General features: G+C 39.0%; 1 protein-coding gene across 1 annotated transcript in view; it reads left to right on the forward strand.

Moving 5' to 3' along the window:
* The window catches only part of DCHS2 (dachsous cadherin-related 2), a 167,974-nt gene that overhangs the window by 96,854 nt on the left and 54,025 nt on the right, over positions 1 to 17,095 (forward strand). The window contains exons 4-8 of the mRNA XM_067551865.1: positions 2,300 to 2,536; positions 4,449 to 5,465; positions 6,835 to 7,022; positions 7,845 to 7,944; positions 16,455 to 16,612. Coding sequence (XP_067407966.1) covers positions 2,300 to 2,536; positions 4,449 to 5,465; positions 6,835 to 7,022; positions 7,845 to 7,944; positions 16,455 to 16,612 — 1,700 coding nt within the window. The remainder of the gene's footprint in view (positions 1 to 2,299; positions 2,537 to 4,448; positions 5,466 to 6,834; positions 7,023 to 7,844; positions 7,945 to 16,454; positions 16,613 to 17,095) is intronic.

Consider the following 17,095-nt stretch of genomic DNA (forward strand, 5'->3'; position numbering starts at 1 on the left):
AAACTTCACCCTAACTTCCGTAGCCTGTGTAAAGACCAGACAGAATTGCTGTGCCAGCACTCAGGGAAGTATAGGGACTCCTTGCTAATTAGTTCCCTTCAGCACAGAGAGAGGAAGGATGTAGTAAATGGGCAGAGCGCAGGCAGGGCCATGACTTTGCCTTCCCTCAGTACCAACCATCACAGTCGTCCTTTAAATAGATATAGCACTTTGCACTCTCTTTTAGGAGAGAGTTCACCCTCAGGAAACTCTGAGACAAAATACTGTCAGTGCTCTTTACTGCCCCTGAAGCAGAGCTGTGCCTGCAAGGCACAATCTAGCCCCAAACTAGGCTCTGTAATATTCCTCATTAATCACAGAAGATTAGGTTTGGAAGAGACCTCAGGACATCATCTAGTTCAACCCTCTGCTCAAAGTAGGACCAACCCCAACTAAATCATCCCACCCAGGGCCTTGTCAAGCCACGCCCTAGGCAACCCATTCCAGTGCTGCACCACCCTCCTAGTGAAAAAGTTTTTCCTAATCTCCAGCCTAGACCTCCCCCACTGCAACTTGAGACCATTGCTCCTAGTTCTGTCATCCGCTGCCACTGAAAACAGCCTAGCTCCATCCTCTCTGGAGCTTCCCCTTTCAGGTAGTTAAAGGCTGCTATCAAATCCCCCCTCATTCTTCTCTTCAGCAGGCCTACAGGCCTACATCACACAGCCTCTCCTCAAATCATTTTTGTAGCCCTCCTCTGGACTATCTCCAATTTATTCACATCCTTTCGGTAGTGGAGGGGGGGTGTCAAAACTGGACACAACACTCCAAATATGTGCTCATATGCTGAAAAGTTATTCTATAGAAATGGTTTCATGAACATCCCTAATTATTTTGTTCCTCTCTCTCAATTCTTTGATATTTACATGTAGAAATATTACTTTTCTAGTTGCCAGCCCTTCAGAATCCACCTAGGATATGACAGTCAAGTTGTGCGCTTTCTGGGCTGCGTATGGTCACTAAGAATAGTTTTTACAGTCTGGATTTTTTACTTCAATTAAAATTGTGCAAACCCATTAAAGAGAATGAGTATGTACAGGCATAAATGGGGTCAGAATTTAATCTTACAACTGGAACTTAACAATTATTTTGACCGCTTGTGAGCCAAAATAGTATCCAGTTCACTGACCTATTTCTATGTTAACTTTGCTGAGCTGAGAAGAGCAAAAGATAGTACAATTTATTAGAAGCAGAAGATATGACTTTCCATACACACTGGGATCTGATCTGTAAGAAAGAAGATGTCATTTCTACATAAAAATGTCTCAAAGTAGAACCACACTTTTATCTGTGTGGTCCTTGATGGGAACTTCCGTTGCAATAAAACATTTTCTCCACAGGAGATGAGCCTTTCTTCTAGGAACTGGTTTTCACAGTGGTAGGATATATCCTGTAAAAGAGCAACAAAATGTGTTCTCTTTTAAAATATTCTTTTTAACAACTGAAGCCATGAGTTCCAAACAACAAATGCCTGTAGTAATAATAAGAAGCTGCTGTATTTTCTCGATGACAGAAAAGGAAAGAGTGTAGGAAAATATAGAACGGTTTTCTACATTGTGATAAAGTGGAAAGGGGTTAAAAAGCTTCTCTTGGGGCAGAGCTGGAGACATGAGGTGTTCATGTCATGTAACTTTCTGAGGTGACATGAATGGGTCATTAAAGGACTGGCTGACACCCACCCATATCAATGGAGAATAACAAAGACAACAGGAAAACCAAGGACTGAACAATTGACACCTAACAACAGGAGACTCTGGCAGGCAGAATATGTGAACTCAGCATATGTCTGCAGGAGGAGGACAATGGACCAAGAGGTTCCAGAGACTCGGATGAGAGCTGGCCTTTGGAGAGAAACAGGAGCTCATCTGAGACTGAAGGGCTAAGGGACAGAGAAAGGAAGCCAAGATGGTTCTGTCAGCAACATGACTTAAGGGTGACTTAGCCAGTGTGGACTGTATCTTAATCTTTGCTTCTCTGTGCTTCCGGTTTACTAATAACCCTACTTTGTTTTTAAAAGGATGCCTGGTATTATTGCAGCTACTTGCAGAGTATTTTGCCCAGAAGATGGCAAAAAGTTACTGAACTGGAACCCAGCTCCGTTGGACTCACTGGGCAGAGCTCCCAGTGTGAAAAAGGAGTGCTGGAGCCAGAGGCTCAGTTCTGGAGATGTTGTGATCAAATAGTCTACTCTTAAGGAACTTGGTATAGGATTTCATGAACTTAGTGTCTTCATTATTTTTTTTTTTTTCTATATTTTCAGGAATTATTTACTTGATATCGACTCTCAGTCATTTGGATCATACCATGGTGTTCTTGACCATTTCTGCACGGGATGGAGGTGGCCTTACCTCTGTCGTTAATGCAACTATAACAGTAAACATCCTCCAGACCGCTTTCGCGCCAGCTATATTTGAGAGGTCGCGGTATACCTTTTCTGTTCCTGAAGATGTCCCTGAGGGCAGCCCTGTTGGAACTGTAAAAGCAAGGGAGCCTTTAAGTAAGTTGTCCACTTAGATAGCATTCAGACCGGTTATTGCATATTCTAATTGTAACTGGTCTAGAAACATATACAAATGATCTTTCTTTTTTAATTCACATTATTTTTTAAATATGTCAAACATGCTTATTGGGTGGTGGACTCAATCCACCCTGCCTGGGGAAAATAATCAGCCACACCCAGATCAATTCAGAGCCCTTTCCTCAATGGTTTACATACTGTCCAACACATGAAACACAAGTTGGGTGAGAACACAAAGTAATAGTTCTGTTCCTAACATAATCTGTGGGACCCTCTGGCCTCTGGCAGCTTAGTAGTCAGAGCCTCCACTCATCATAGGTGAGTTTGCAGAGCATCTCACCCCCTCTTAGTCCTCCACTGTAGTTACAGGAGTGTTCTCCCAGCCCTCTCCTGGTCCCAGGGTCCCTCCTAGAGTTGAAGCTCTCGTCTATGTCCCTGCTTGTTAAAGGTCAGATGATTCCCAGTACCTACCTGCCGAGCTTCTCTCAAGAACACAGCTAACTGTTCCCAGTCCCCTGGACTTTAAAAAGGACAGTTTTCCATTATAATACTATTTACACAAGAAGTATGCTTAAGTTTACAACTGAATCCCCTTTAGAACATAGATTCTCAACTGTAGTCCATGGAGCACTTTTTGGTGCTTTGTGGTAAGCTGGCAGGTCACATGGGGTACTGCTTCCACCTCATTTCCAGTTGTGAAATTGCACTAAAACACAGCTAAAATACATTAAATACTTCTGCAATATTACTTTTCCTTGTAAGCAACTGCTGTAATTGCAACTTAGATGTTATATTGCAAGTGGGTGGAGAGGAGGTCAGTGCAATCATACATGTGCAGGGAGGTGTCCAGATGAATCTTTATGGTAATGTTTGGTCCACGCTATGAAAAAGTTAGCAAATCCTGTGTTAGAGCAATAGTAAGGTGCAACCATTCAAGGAAATCTAGTTGTTGCTTCAAAAATTGCTTTTCCAAATTAAATGGAGAAATCCTGGTGATCTTACAATGTTTTTCTAAATCATGTCCATTCTTTATTTTCTTAGAGGAAAAGGCTCAAATCCTGCTACAGCCTTTATAGCTGCAAAAGACCCTAACTGGGCAGCTCTAGCGTGGCTCTTCTGTAGAACATTGTGGAGGCAGGATTTGGAAATCCCACAAAAGGAATCCAAATACCATGTTGCTGATAGAGCTCTCTACATGTAAGGAAGAAGGGGCAAGGGCTTTGTATGGGTTTGTGCGTACATGAATCTACCTGCCTTTCTCCCCCATGAAGGGACAGTGCATTGGCCGCAGGTGGTCCTGCCAGGACTATAGTTGTGCCCATTGAGTGGCTCTGCTAATGTCCTGGGCCTGGTAGAAAAGGATGGGAAATAATATTACGCTACAGAGGAATGTTTAACGGTCTTGGACGTAGCAAAATTCAATTTACAGAGAAACTCAGTGAAATGCAATTCTTTTAATGTATTGCTGTGTATTTCAGTTCTGGCTATTGTGAATCAGAGCTTATAGTGAAATTCTGTTAAAATGACCTAATTATAGGACGTTTTCACTTTGTTTTATATAATGAGAAGAAAATAAGAAAGCAATGACATTTTCTCTATAAAGGTTTATCATACCAGGGAGGTAAAAATCAAACATCTCATAAATGGACAAAATATATGCAGTCAGATGCAGCCTGTATAGTATTCATTTTATTGAAGGGCTCCTGGGACATGAACAAGGAAACATAAAGAGCTCAGGAAAGAAAAACATCTGTAAAAGGGGTTACATTTGTCCAGCTGACTAACAACACTGCAGCATATTCTTCACAGATGTTCTATGGTGTATTGTATTAAGCATTCAGATTATCAGTTGCATATTTTTTACATAAGTTGTTTTTGTTCCCACTTATAGATTCTTTAGACGTGATCTCTTACAAAATTTCATCTGGTGATTCTTATGGAAGATTCTCCATTGACCCTCAGTTTGGTATCATTCTCACCAAAAAGCAGCTGGACCACGAAAATCAGTCTCTCATTGTGCTTACTGTCCAGTCACAGCTGGGCAGCTCTCCTGTCTACAGTAGCACCCAAGTCAATATATCTGTGATTGATGTCAATGATAATCCTCCAGTATTTCTTACCGAGTCTGATAAGATAATTATATTGCATAGCACAGCACCCGGCACAGCTCTGTACATTGCTCATGCAGAAGATAAAGATAGTGGGCTAAATGGAGTAATCAAATATACTATTGCAAACAGGCAGTCAAATCCATTTACTATTGATCCAAGCCTTGGGGTGGTATACCTCACCAGGACCCTGTTCATAGATAAGCAGCATGAATACACTCTGCACATAACAGCTGAAGACCACGGAACTCCTCTGCTGAGTTCTCTGTTAATGCTGACTGTGATTGTTGAAGAGCAAAAGATGGGCTCCACCTTGACTTTTGAAAACTTGGTATATCAAGTGGAAGTCAGTGAGACTTCTTCACTGGATGCCAAAATTCTGCAAGTACAAGCCCACACACAAGTTCCACAGCACACTGCCTCACAGATAGTGTATTCCTTGGAGCCTAGCACAGATTCTGCTGCATTTGGAATTGACCCTGTCACTGGCTGGATTTACCTCCAGAAGCATCTGAACTATGAATTTACACAGATGTACAATTTTAGAGCCTCTGCCAGCAGCCCAGAGGACAGCTTATGGCAAAATGCAAGTACATCAGTAATTGTTAATGTCCTGGATGAAAATGACAATTCCCCGATGTTCATGCGTGATGTTTATTTTTTTGAAATTGAGGAAAGTCCAGTTCCCCAAGGGGTGGTTGGCACCATCACGGCATTTGACAGAGACTCAGGAAGAAATGGACGGCTTTCCTATTTCCTCTTGTCAGATGGAAAATTTTTCAAGATTAACTCCAACACAGGTAGCATATTATGAGTTGTAGTCTCCCCATGATGTCTTTTAGAAAGAAGTCTTCCTCTTAAAGAATTAATTAATTTGCATAATTCAAAGCCTCAAAACGTTTGGGATGGAATAATCAGTGAAAAATAGGATAACCTGGAGGATTTATTTTTTCACTCTCAATTCAGTCATGGCTTTTCTTTGCTCACTCACTCATGAGTTTGTGTTTGACCTTAGAAAATTCAGGAATATTAAATAATAGCTTCATGAAATGAGAAACTCCTAATTGTATAGTGGTCAAGTAAGGTTGAAAAGAAATGATCAACAAGAAAGAAGGGAATAGTGATATTTTAAGGGGAGCACATTTGTGAAAATCTTGAATAGTTGTATATTAAAACTGTAAGTTTAAGTTATCAGTAGCATTGCAAAAAGAAAATTGTCTCAGAAAAATTATGCACTGTAAAATGAAGCCCAGAAAGGTCTCAATGATATCCATTATCTCTGATATGTTTTAGCAATATAGAATAAAATACTGACCGTCATACAGAAGGGAAGCCCTTAAAAAACCACAGGTACTGTGAATAAGGTGACTGGCAGGAGATTGCTTTTGTTAACACAGATCTGCAATCTGGGATTCGACCATATAAAATGGTCTATAACCAGGAGTCACAGGAGCCCTTTTAGATTTTCTGGAAATGTGACATCTCAAAATAAAACTACTGTTTCAAAGCAAAGTCTTGTACAATAAGCTTATAAATGTTTAAAGGTAAAAAGAAAGAGGGGGAGAACAGGGAAGGTTTTAAAAATGCATAATACAAGTTCATATATCTGAAAAACAGGGACACTCAGACTACTCAGATTCATGTGAGTGCAGTTGAGCAGCTGTCCGGAAGCCTATATTAAATTTGTCCACTGGGATCTCCACTGTCAAAGTATGATGAAGATGAGGTTTGCTGGTCATCAGAGAGAGTCTGTATTGAGAGTTTCCTAACCCTGGAGCACAGTGAAGATAAGGCCAGTTGGCCAGCAGTTAAAGTCTGCACTTTCGGTTCTCCAACCTGGAATAAATACAGCGGAGAGAGGGCCAGATTGCTCCTTTAAAGCAGCCAGCCTACACAGGTGGCTGTTGTTTCATTGTGTGAGGTTGTGGGATCCAGAGTGCAGTGAAGAGTTTAGTATGACCCTGAGGTATGTAAGCAAACTTCGATTAACTAGGTGTTTCTATGGAGTTTAGAAAAGTGGGATAGAACTCAATATAGTAGCCATATCAAATGACACAAGCAGTTAGTTTACACTCTGTGGTGTAGGTTCTGTGGATTAGATACAGTCTGTTAAAATTTCACTAATACAGTACCTCAGTGCCTTTTCCCTTCATTTTCTTTCTCCAACAGGTGAAATTATAAACTGGGTTGCATTAGACCACGAGCAGCAAACTCACCATCGATTGATCATACTAGTAACTGACCACGGTGCCCCACGACTTAATGCTACAACAACTGCATATATCTTAATCACTGACCTCAATGATAACCAGCCTTACTTCCCTCAGGTTCCATCTGGAAAAGAAGTAACCATCAAGGTTTGTAGTAACTATTCAAGTAACCTTCTACTCTGTCAATCATAGTAGTATAGGATTTGTTTTGAGCACCATCTTGTGGCAAAAAGCTTGAATTGTAAATGATACTTCCTTCTAAAGCTCAGTTCACACACCACAGAGTGTTGTGTTTAATGAAATACATGTGCTCAGAATTCTACATGGACATTATTAAATCAAGCGTATTCTCTCAGTAAGAAATGTCTTTTATTCCATGTGAAAGTTCCATTGCCTGTTTCCCTCTAGCATGACCAAACTGAACATCTTATTCAGATTCAGTTAACAGCCTGACATTTTTAAGGTCAGTATCAAATAAATAACTTGTTAAAGAAAATTACTTCTAATATGTTTGTTAATTTTTCTTATAATATTTTTACATCATAGGGCAAAAATTGGGTAAGGCATTCAGGATTTGGCCTCAGGTATCATATGGGCAATGTGACTGTATGAACAATTGGACTTGAACTGTTTCAGAACTATCAGGAGCTGAAGATTATACTGGTGTTTTATTTAAATTTGCATCCCATATTTTACTTATGACCTCAGAAACATGAGGTATTCATGATTTTGTAGAGAAAAGACATGCAGACAAATTAACTTTATTGGAGATTTGCTAGAATTGTACTAACTTAGCAGTATCTCTGAAATGTGGCTTATTTGCATAGACTGTAGCCATTCCTAGATTGGAAAGTGCCACTAATATATAAGTACTAAAATTAACTATTTTGTGGTGTATCAATTCAATTATGACTCATCAATATTCTTTTTTAATGTATAAAGTGCACTTTTAAACACGTTGTTTGGCAGGTTTTGGAAGGGCAGCCAGAAGGTACTCTTATCACCACTATGTTTGCAAAGGACCTTGATGGTGGAAACAATGGTGTAGTGTTTTATTCAATATCGACAGGTAAGAATTTATAATTGTTGTGCCCAATAGAAAGTGTATTAAAATAATGATAGGGCTAAAAGAGCCAGTAAACATACAGAATCTGATTTCTGTTTGCACTGAGGCTCCTTTACGCAACTCTGGCAGTGTGAAAGGACTTTGAAGTGAGAGTAGATTATGTTTACAACCACTTTAAGGTCCCTTTACATTACTATAGCAGAGGCCTCACTCTTGGTAGTAATCAGGATACAGAAGACAAATATGTCATACCAAAATATGAGGAGGCATGAGCAGCTAGCTTCCTTCCCATCACCCTCTGGCTCTTCTTCACAGGGGTTTAATTGCTCCTATGGCAAGTCACAGATTCTTCAATTAAAAGCAGGAGCTCACCCAAGATAAGGACCATAATTATCCAATAGCATATGCAGTGCTGAGTTTCAGTTATTATGAGCAACTCTTTAATATCTCAGTGGAAAAATGATCTCCCCTTTCCCATGATGAGCTGAATATCTTCCTGCTATCGGAACAGTTCAGGACAGTCTGAGACAGGGATCAAAAGATAATCTGAGCAAACAATGAGGCATGTGATTTTTTTTAGTTAACGTTTTACCTTTTGTTTGGCAGTATGTTTACCAGATACTTTTTGGCGACATAAAAACATTTCCTCCCCTCCCCACCCCATAACTCCTACACACAGGAAATAGGATACGCCTTAGGATCTGATTCTGTTTCCAGTGAAATCAATGACAAAACTCTCTTAGACTTCATCTGGAGAAAGATTGAACCATTAATGCTGATCAGAGATACAGATGTGTTCTTGTCTGTGTCATACATAATATAAGGAGAGACCTTCTAAACAATGAGAAAAACATGGCAGTTCCCTTGGCTATATCACATTTATTCAAGAGTGCAAAATGTGTTAAGAATAAAACTTTATTTCTGAAAAACTGTTAGTAAGAAGTTCACATCAAAATGCCATAACATTATTTTTTATACTCTGCTTTGTTTCACAGGATTTATGGAGTCAATATCTTTCATGCTTAATATTTTAAATATGCAATAATTGACACATAAAATATACCATTTGATTGAAAACAGGCTATGCAAGAAAACAGCTCTGAAGTTTCCATCTGAGTTCTACAGTTTCTCATCTCTTCATCTTTGCTTAGCTACAGCTCTTATCCATGCCTCAGTCAGTTTATACTTGTCATGATTATTTGTCACTGCAGAGTAAAAAACCAAAACTGAAGTACCATAAAACTAAATTACCTCTCACTCTTAAAGAGAAAGGAAGGCAGTAATCCCTTCATGGCAAGGCTGAGGTCATTTATTATTATGGGCTATATTCCCCAGTACCTTCATGCACTACATTTGCCTTCTCTAGGAAGAAAACACACTAATCTCCATAAAGGCCAGGGGGTTAACTCTGCTCTTTCCCACCAACAGACACTTTTGAAAATTAAATTTTTACAGCTGGATTGAAAATGCTGCAGTTGTAATGTATTTGTGTAATAAGAATCAACAGTTATTATTAATCTGAAGATCTGTTTTTATTGCAGCTATTTCTCTATTATTTCTGCAAAAATTACAAGGTGTTAAGAACCCAGGTACACTGCTAAAAATATAGATCCAGATCATCACCTCCGGGGGAGAGGACCAAAAAAGACTGAAAACTCCTGTATGTTGAACTATAAAGAGTTGTCAAGAAATTGTCCCCTCTAGTGAGTCGGGAGTTAGGGAGCTGCAGAGCAGGTGGCTGTCAGGGCCTCCCAACCCCATGGACCAAGTCTGTCAAAGTAAAGGCCAGTCTGCATGAATGGCTATCCCTCTACATAGCTATGTAGCCCCACCTTTCCTCCAGTAGCACAACAGATTTCCCTGTAGGCTACATAGTAGCAGCCATGGAGAAAACTCATTGGGAGTGAAAATTACTAAAATGGTTACTACCCGAAAATTTAACTGTGCTTTTAGTATGTTACTGCTACAAATGTCAAAAGGTTAAATATGTTCTACTCTGATTAAAAACCTTATTTTCTCCAATAAAGTAAACTCAAAAAAATCCAAACCCTCTCAACTGTGAAACTAGATGTTTTGTCAGTGAATAAATCTAGAGACATCTGATCTACCCTGATAATAAATTTTTATTACCTGGCTAATGGCATTTCACATCTAGGTCCTTAATTTCACTGTGAAATATGGCATAATATTTAAAAAATTAGAAATCAAGAATCTAGTATTAAGATGTGTTCAAAAGCTGATCCAGTCCTAAAATGTAATGAAGAAAAATTTGTATTAATGGCCATATGGAGTACTCTAAAAACACCGGGACCCGTTTAGGATGTGCATATAGATCAATGCTCTTTTCAACAATTAAGGGACAACCTCAGGATCAAGAGTTAGGAATATCAGTGTCTGCAGTGCAGTTTTTGTGCTCCACAGGAGTGCCGGTCACTGAGTAATTTTTAATGTTCCTAAAATCCTTAAAGAAATTCCCAGCTAAAAATAGATTCACTTTTGTAAAGGAGTTAATTATAAACGTGCACCACTATATAAGGGAACATTGTAGTTTACTCAAAAGACACAAATGTTAGCTTTGAAAGTAAATGTTTTACTTTAAAATAAGAAATAAATCAAACCAAAACATCCTCCAACACTAAAGTCTGCAGATGTGCATGATTGTCCAATCATGGTTCTGCTTCATCACTCATAGAATAACTGATTATCTACACACAGTTGTATCCTCAAAAAACCTACATCTTTATAGCATTAGTAACTCTGAAAATTGATCTGTCTGGACTATTTTACTCTTGTTAATTATACTGTAGCATTTCCAAAACATGCACCTGTCTTTTCATTTACATTTGCTTCATAAAATACTCCTGTCATCTTTAAGACCACACAGTAGCACTGGAAAAATACAGCCTTTTACAACTCTGCGTAAAGCGATTCTGTTCAGAACAATTCCACTAAAGCATCCAGGATTTGAAACTTAGCAGTGTTCTCATACTGTGAGGTTTCGAATAGATATGTGGTTACCATAACTAGAGGAGTTTACATGCCAGAGACATGCAGAGTGGCAAAGATCACACCTATCGGCCATAGAGAAGTAAAAACACCAGACCTTGCTTTCTGTCTAGGGGAAGGAGGAGCCCAGACTTCAGAAGAGATGGGATTTACAAACTTCATGGATCCTATGGGGATTTGGAGGGCCATGCCACTGACTCTTTTTCTCTCCCAGTAAAGACAAGACCCTTACCTCTCCTCACCAGAGTGAATTTAAGCTGGCAAAAGTTCCTGAATTACTCATCCTCTTCCATAATCAGGATTCAAAATATCTGGACACTTAAATGGGGCTTTTATATAAGAATACCATTCCTCTAGAAATCAAATAGGAAAATAATTAAGATAGTTTCTGCACATGGAGATCACTTATATTTGAGAAAGATCTAGTGTCATTTTGTGATTAGTTGCTTATGACAGCTGGATTTTCAGGAACTTGTTGTGACAGCTTTGACATGCAGGGCTTGAAAACCAGTTGAGACTGCTAAATGGGCGTGGCAGCACCCTGAATGCCTGTGCTCTAATGGCTGGAGGAGCAGTTCTGTTGCAGTTCATGGTCTCGCACCTGAAGCCCTTCCACCTCCCCTTCATCCAAATTTGCAATCTACGCTGCTTTGTGTGGGAAAGAGCTGAGGAGCGTCCTGAGCATTGGAGCACAGCAGATAAATAAGAGAGTGAGCAGGAGAACAGCGAATGGATTGGGCAGCAGAGGGAAGGGAAGCACAGTGGGATGGAATACCAGGGCACCAGCAGGGAACTGGCCATGAGGAGAGCAAGGGCCAGCAGGGAACCAACCACCAGGAGGCTAGGGATTTCTCCTTTCCCCACTTCTTCCTTTTTCCTCAGTTTCTCTGTTTCTTTCCCTCTGGCTCCTTGTTCTCCCTTCCCCTTCATTAGAGTGTCATATTGAAATGCATTGCCTCAGCAGCAGCTGCCAGATGCCTAGTGCCTGTGAAGCACCAAGTCAGGCATATGCAGGGAGTATGCTCTCAAGAGCGTTAACGAACGATCAGAATAGCAATTCCAGAATAGCTCCCTGTGTGGACACTGTATTCCAGATTAAAAATCACTTTATTCTGGATTAATATTCGTGTGCTCCCAAAGCCCTGTTGACCACAATTGTTTTTTTCTGCAATAGCTATTCTGGTCAATTTCCTTGTGCAGACAGTCCCAAATATCTAAATGTTATATTATTTTATTCCTTTTAACTGAAGGGAGGGGGTTTTGGTTGGGAGGGGGTGTGTTGCTCAGCTATTTTTGGCTCTTGATGAGTAGGTTTATTTCTCAGGCTAGCAGGTGTCAGGTACATTTTTGGGTTTTTTTTCCAATCCCTGATTGCATTGATGTATCAGAACAGTAGAGGGCACAGGGAATTTTTTCCTTTCTCTTACGCAACCACTTCAAAGGTATCCAGAACGCTGGTGTTTTTGCTGCTCAAGTGTTCGTGAAAAGGGTGGACTAGCACGACTTGAGGCATTGTGCACCCAAAAGTGGAAGGCAGGCCCTCTTCTTCACTTCAACTTTAGAGGCTAATGATGGGCGCATTATGCTACAAGAGTGTATTATTTGCTGAGCATATTCTCTCTGCACCCCTGCAGGCATTTTAAAAGACTAAGTGCTCCACAGACAGCATGCACCTGCGCAGCCACCTCTAATGCAGTTGTGGCTATAACAGCCACACTCTTAACTTGGATTTATATTACTTCTGTTTAATTTGGGTGTTTTGAATGTTATATAGTTCTATGAAATGTTGCATGTAGAATTAGTACAGTGTTGCATATTAACATTAGATAAATGACCATGATGATTACTTTGTGTATGTTGTAAGTTTAATTGTTTGTAGTGTATGTGTTATGCATATATATTTACATTGTATATGTTTTTGTTCAGAGGTAACCCTTAAAATCTCTGTTTTAGGTAATGTCTTCTCAGTGTTTTCCATTCTTCCTCATATTAGTGGGTTCCTGAAACGATACCAGAACTATGTTAAGTAAATCAAAAGTATGAAGTTTTAAAGTATGACTTAGATCCGTATTTTTGTATTTTGTTATCCTGGTTTCTATAATTCATTAAATCAATACAAAAATCTAATTATCTAGGCATTACAATTCAGCTAATTGGAAACCACCTTTATAAAGTTGAAAAAGTTTGACTTAGAGTGGAGGGAAATTCTGTTTTGTGAAGGATTTTAAGATTTCAAAATTTGGCTTCATTCCAAGTCTTACGTGAGACTTGGAAATTTCAAAATTCTTTGAAAGAAAATTCCTCCCAATTTTATTTTTTGGATCAATCATAACATTTTTATTTATGAAATTGAACCATTTTGTTTATCTTTTTACTTTTTATAGTATATTGTATTACAATATATAATACTAAATAAAAATTAAAAAAAAATAATTTCAAAATCAGGGTTATTTCTAAAACAAAGTTTTGGTGAAATCCGCCCAATTTCATGAAGCATTTTAATTTCAACAGAACTGCATTCTCTGATGGAAAATGGTTCCATCTAAGTTTTTCTAATCAGTTCTAGTTTTACTGTACTTTATTTGTAAAAGTTGCTTTTGACTGGTTGCTTATTTTTCTTTCTCTTATCCAATAAGATCTCCTGTAGTTTTATGGCTAACACCAATCTCATGTAGTACTTCACACCATCTGTACAGCATTACTTGAAAGAGAAAAATAAACATAGGGTCCAGTTCTGAGAGCTGCTGAGCACTCTCCACTACCATTGAAATCAGTGAGAATCCTTGTCAGAGCTCACTCATGTTGGAACTACTATACTTGGGGGAGAGGAGGGGATATTTCTTGGTTTTTTTTATTTAAGCTTCATTTTCGTAGAACATGGTTATTGTATTTGTGCACATTTATTTATTTATTAGTTTCAGTTCTCTTTAGTTTTCATTGTCAATTACTTTAAAAATACATCATTTCTAGCAAATGTTATAAACATATGCTTATGGTACTTTTAAATATTTTTGCCATGTTTTTTCTGTCTCTCTCTTCCCCTAGGATTTTCTAACATAAAAAGTTACTTGGAATAATGGAGGGTAGCTGTGTGTGCTGTGACACATGCTATTAAGACCTTAAACATAGTCTTACCAAGGGTTATATATGAAAACAATTGTATAGCAGCATTAATTTTCTGAAAATCAAGTGAAAAAGTGCAGAATACAATATTGTTCCATTAGATATATTTGCCTGTTCACCTTGTGTCCCTTTGGTTGGTGATTTCCCAAGTACGTAGCACAATAAAAAGCAAGAATCAAACCAAAAGGGGATTAACTGAGGCATTAGAAATGTATATTCGCTCTAAAATAACCTTGAAGAATAACGGAAAAATCTTTCATGTTGATAATCAAAGCCATGTTTTTACAATAGTCTTCAAAATTGCATGTTCAGTGTATCCAGAAGCAAATATTTTGCAGACACAGATGGCGTAAGGTAATTGCATGCATAAATGGTCATTTGTGTGTGCAGCTATCTAATTTGCATATACAGATTTGGGGAACAAACCGCTTCATGCTCAGTTAGGTTCTTTATGGAAATGTAGCTCTTTCTGCATATTTTGTGTACTGCATCTGTGTTTTGATTTGTTTTTAACACAGTTGCTTATTAAAATGTGCTCATTCAGCTGTATGCTGTAGGTCCTTGGCTGGAAGAAAAAGGGTTTTTGGCCTTTAAGGGTTCCCTGTGCAACTGATAGCAGAGGGGGAGGAAGGGCTATACTGAGTTGGAGCACATAGGAGCAGGCAGTGGGTGGTCCAGGTCAGAAGAGGCACTGGCCTTCCCAGGTGACTAAAAGAGGGTGCTTTATTTATATCCCATGCAGCCCCACTGAAACCCTCTTTCATCTGGATCAGGCTGGCAGCATCCACCCTTCCACCTGTGAAATTTGGAAAAGGCTTGGGTTGCTTCATGGTGTGTTGTGGGCATTTTGCTAGTTGCCCCCTTTTCCTTGTGGGCTGGAAAGGAATGTTTCCCTCACTGCCAAATTGGCCGAGGAGAGATGAGTTTTTTTGCCTTACCCACATTGGGTTTGGAGCCCAGGGAGGTGGGGTGGGGGAGTTAGGCTATAATGTTGCAACTTAGTGCCTAAAACTTGTGCCAGATTTCCAAAGCAGACACTCATTATGGAAGGGTTATGGTTATTGGATGAAATGGATTGAAAAAGGATTTAAAGGAAATTATCCGTTAAGGATTTTATGATGTGGGAGTTGCGACTCCTGTTTCTGATACAACAGGGATCGGACCCTCCTCCTTTTATAGCCCCCTTAACCCTCATATGGGGGGAAGACAGCAAGGTCCCAGCCATTATGGATTATGTGGAAATGATTAAGGAAATGATGATGGCCTGCACTGTGTAATGTATTCAGGTACTCCCATATATTTTACGTGAACAAAGTTGCATCAGTCTTGCGTTCTGGCTGGATGACAGCAGCTATTATGCTATGCAGTTATATTTGACACACAAGCACACCTTATTAAGAGTGTGGCAATACAGTGTATGCACAATATTTTAAGGTGAAAATTGTTATAACAAATAAATTAGAATGTTCCAATTTCTTATAATGTATTTTAAGTAATTTTTTGCACACTCTGGTAAAATTGAGGAGGATTTCCTTCTAGGAAGTTCATGATTTCAAATGGGAGAGAGAAGGCACAAATAGCTATATGTGGTGTAGCAATAGTCTTATTAGTTAACATTTCCTGGCCAGTCTAGAATAAATACCAATATGAAGTGGCTACTACTGGTGATTTAAATAAGACTGTACCAGTTATTGACCGTGTGGCTTCTTGTATGAACTATGAAAGGGTAGTTTCTTATTATCGCATTTTGTTCTAGGGCAAATATGCATAGGATTTTAACTACCTTATACTACATGCAAAGTATATTTTTCCTGTTCGAAACAGATACAAGGCTAGATCATCATATTTACACTGCCCTACATGTAGATCAGACTTTGAGAGTCACAGTTCTGTTCCTGCTTCCTCCTTGCTCCATTGGGGAAGTAAGTCAGTCCTATACCTGTCACAGTTTCCTTCCCTCTCCATGATAGTTCAGCTGTTAAGGCTCCATCCACTCTGCTCCCAGTCTATCCACTCCCTGTCCATTTTCCTTCTTGAGCTGATCTACCCCCAGTGCACAGACCAGTACTGTAGGTAGGTTGGCCATGGAAGTAAGCAGGTGCCCTATACCTTGTAATCTCTCTGGACTGGCATCTTGTGATGGAACCACAGTTAGCAGATCATACTATGGTACTGTAATTATGAGCTTGATCCTCAGAGGTGTGGAGTACTCAAAACTCCCATAGAAGTAAATGGGATTTGCAGATTCTTATCTCAGGGTAATGCTTTCTATTGTTAATTACAAAGCATGGTAATATATGACAATGGAAGGTGTGCATTTGGGGAATTGATACTGTATCTTCAACATTTATTTTAACAGTAATTAATTTCTTTTTTTGCCATAGAAGAGAGTTTAAGTCACTTTCAGATTGATGCCAACAGTGGCGAATTAAGAACAACTGAAGCTCTTTCATATAATTGGAGACCTAACTACAGAATGCTGGTCACTGCAAGTGACCAAGGAATTCCTCCTCTTCAAGGACATGCAGTCATTAACATTCAGGTACCTATTTGTTTTTCACAGATTAGAAAACTGATACTGTATTTTCAGTGTCTTAAAAAAAATTATTTTAGCAGAGCCCAAAGGATGAAGATGTTGAAATATGATGTATATATTTTGATATAAAGAGCATGTCTTCTCCTCGGAATTCTCTCTGATCTAAATATTGCTTTACTGAATCAGGATATTAGAGGGTGAACACATTTTGCCTAATTTTGAAACCACTGCAGTATTATGGGTTCAAAAGTTTGACATGCAGTTATACAATGTTCATATCCTATTAGGAAGAGATTGTGAACATGGGAGAAGAGAGGAAAAATATCCAATGAAAAAGTTCAAAATGGAGCAGAGAATAGGCAAAGGGGAAAGCAAATACAGGGAGACTGAAAATAGGAGAGAAATTCTGAAGATAAAGTTCTTAAAATAGATGCAATTCCCTACTATATCATGCCTCTTCTCTGCCTGCCCTCATCCCTATGTGCTAGT

Source organism: Emydura macquarii, unplaced genomic scaffold, assembly GCF_026122565.2.
Source record: "Emydura macquarii macquarii isolate MOO-44397 ecotype Brisbane River unplaced genomic scaffold, CSIRO-AGI_Emac_v2 contig_1363, whole genome shotgun sequence".
NCBI classification, from domain to species: domain Eukaryota; kingdom Metazoa; phylum Chordata; order Testudines; family Chelidae; genus Emydura; species Emydura macquarii.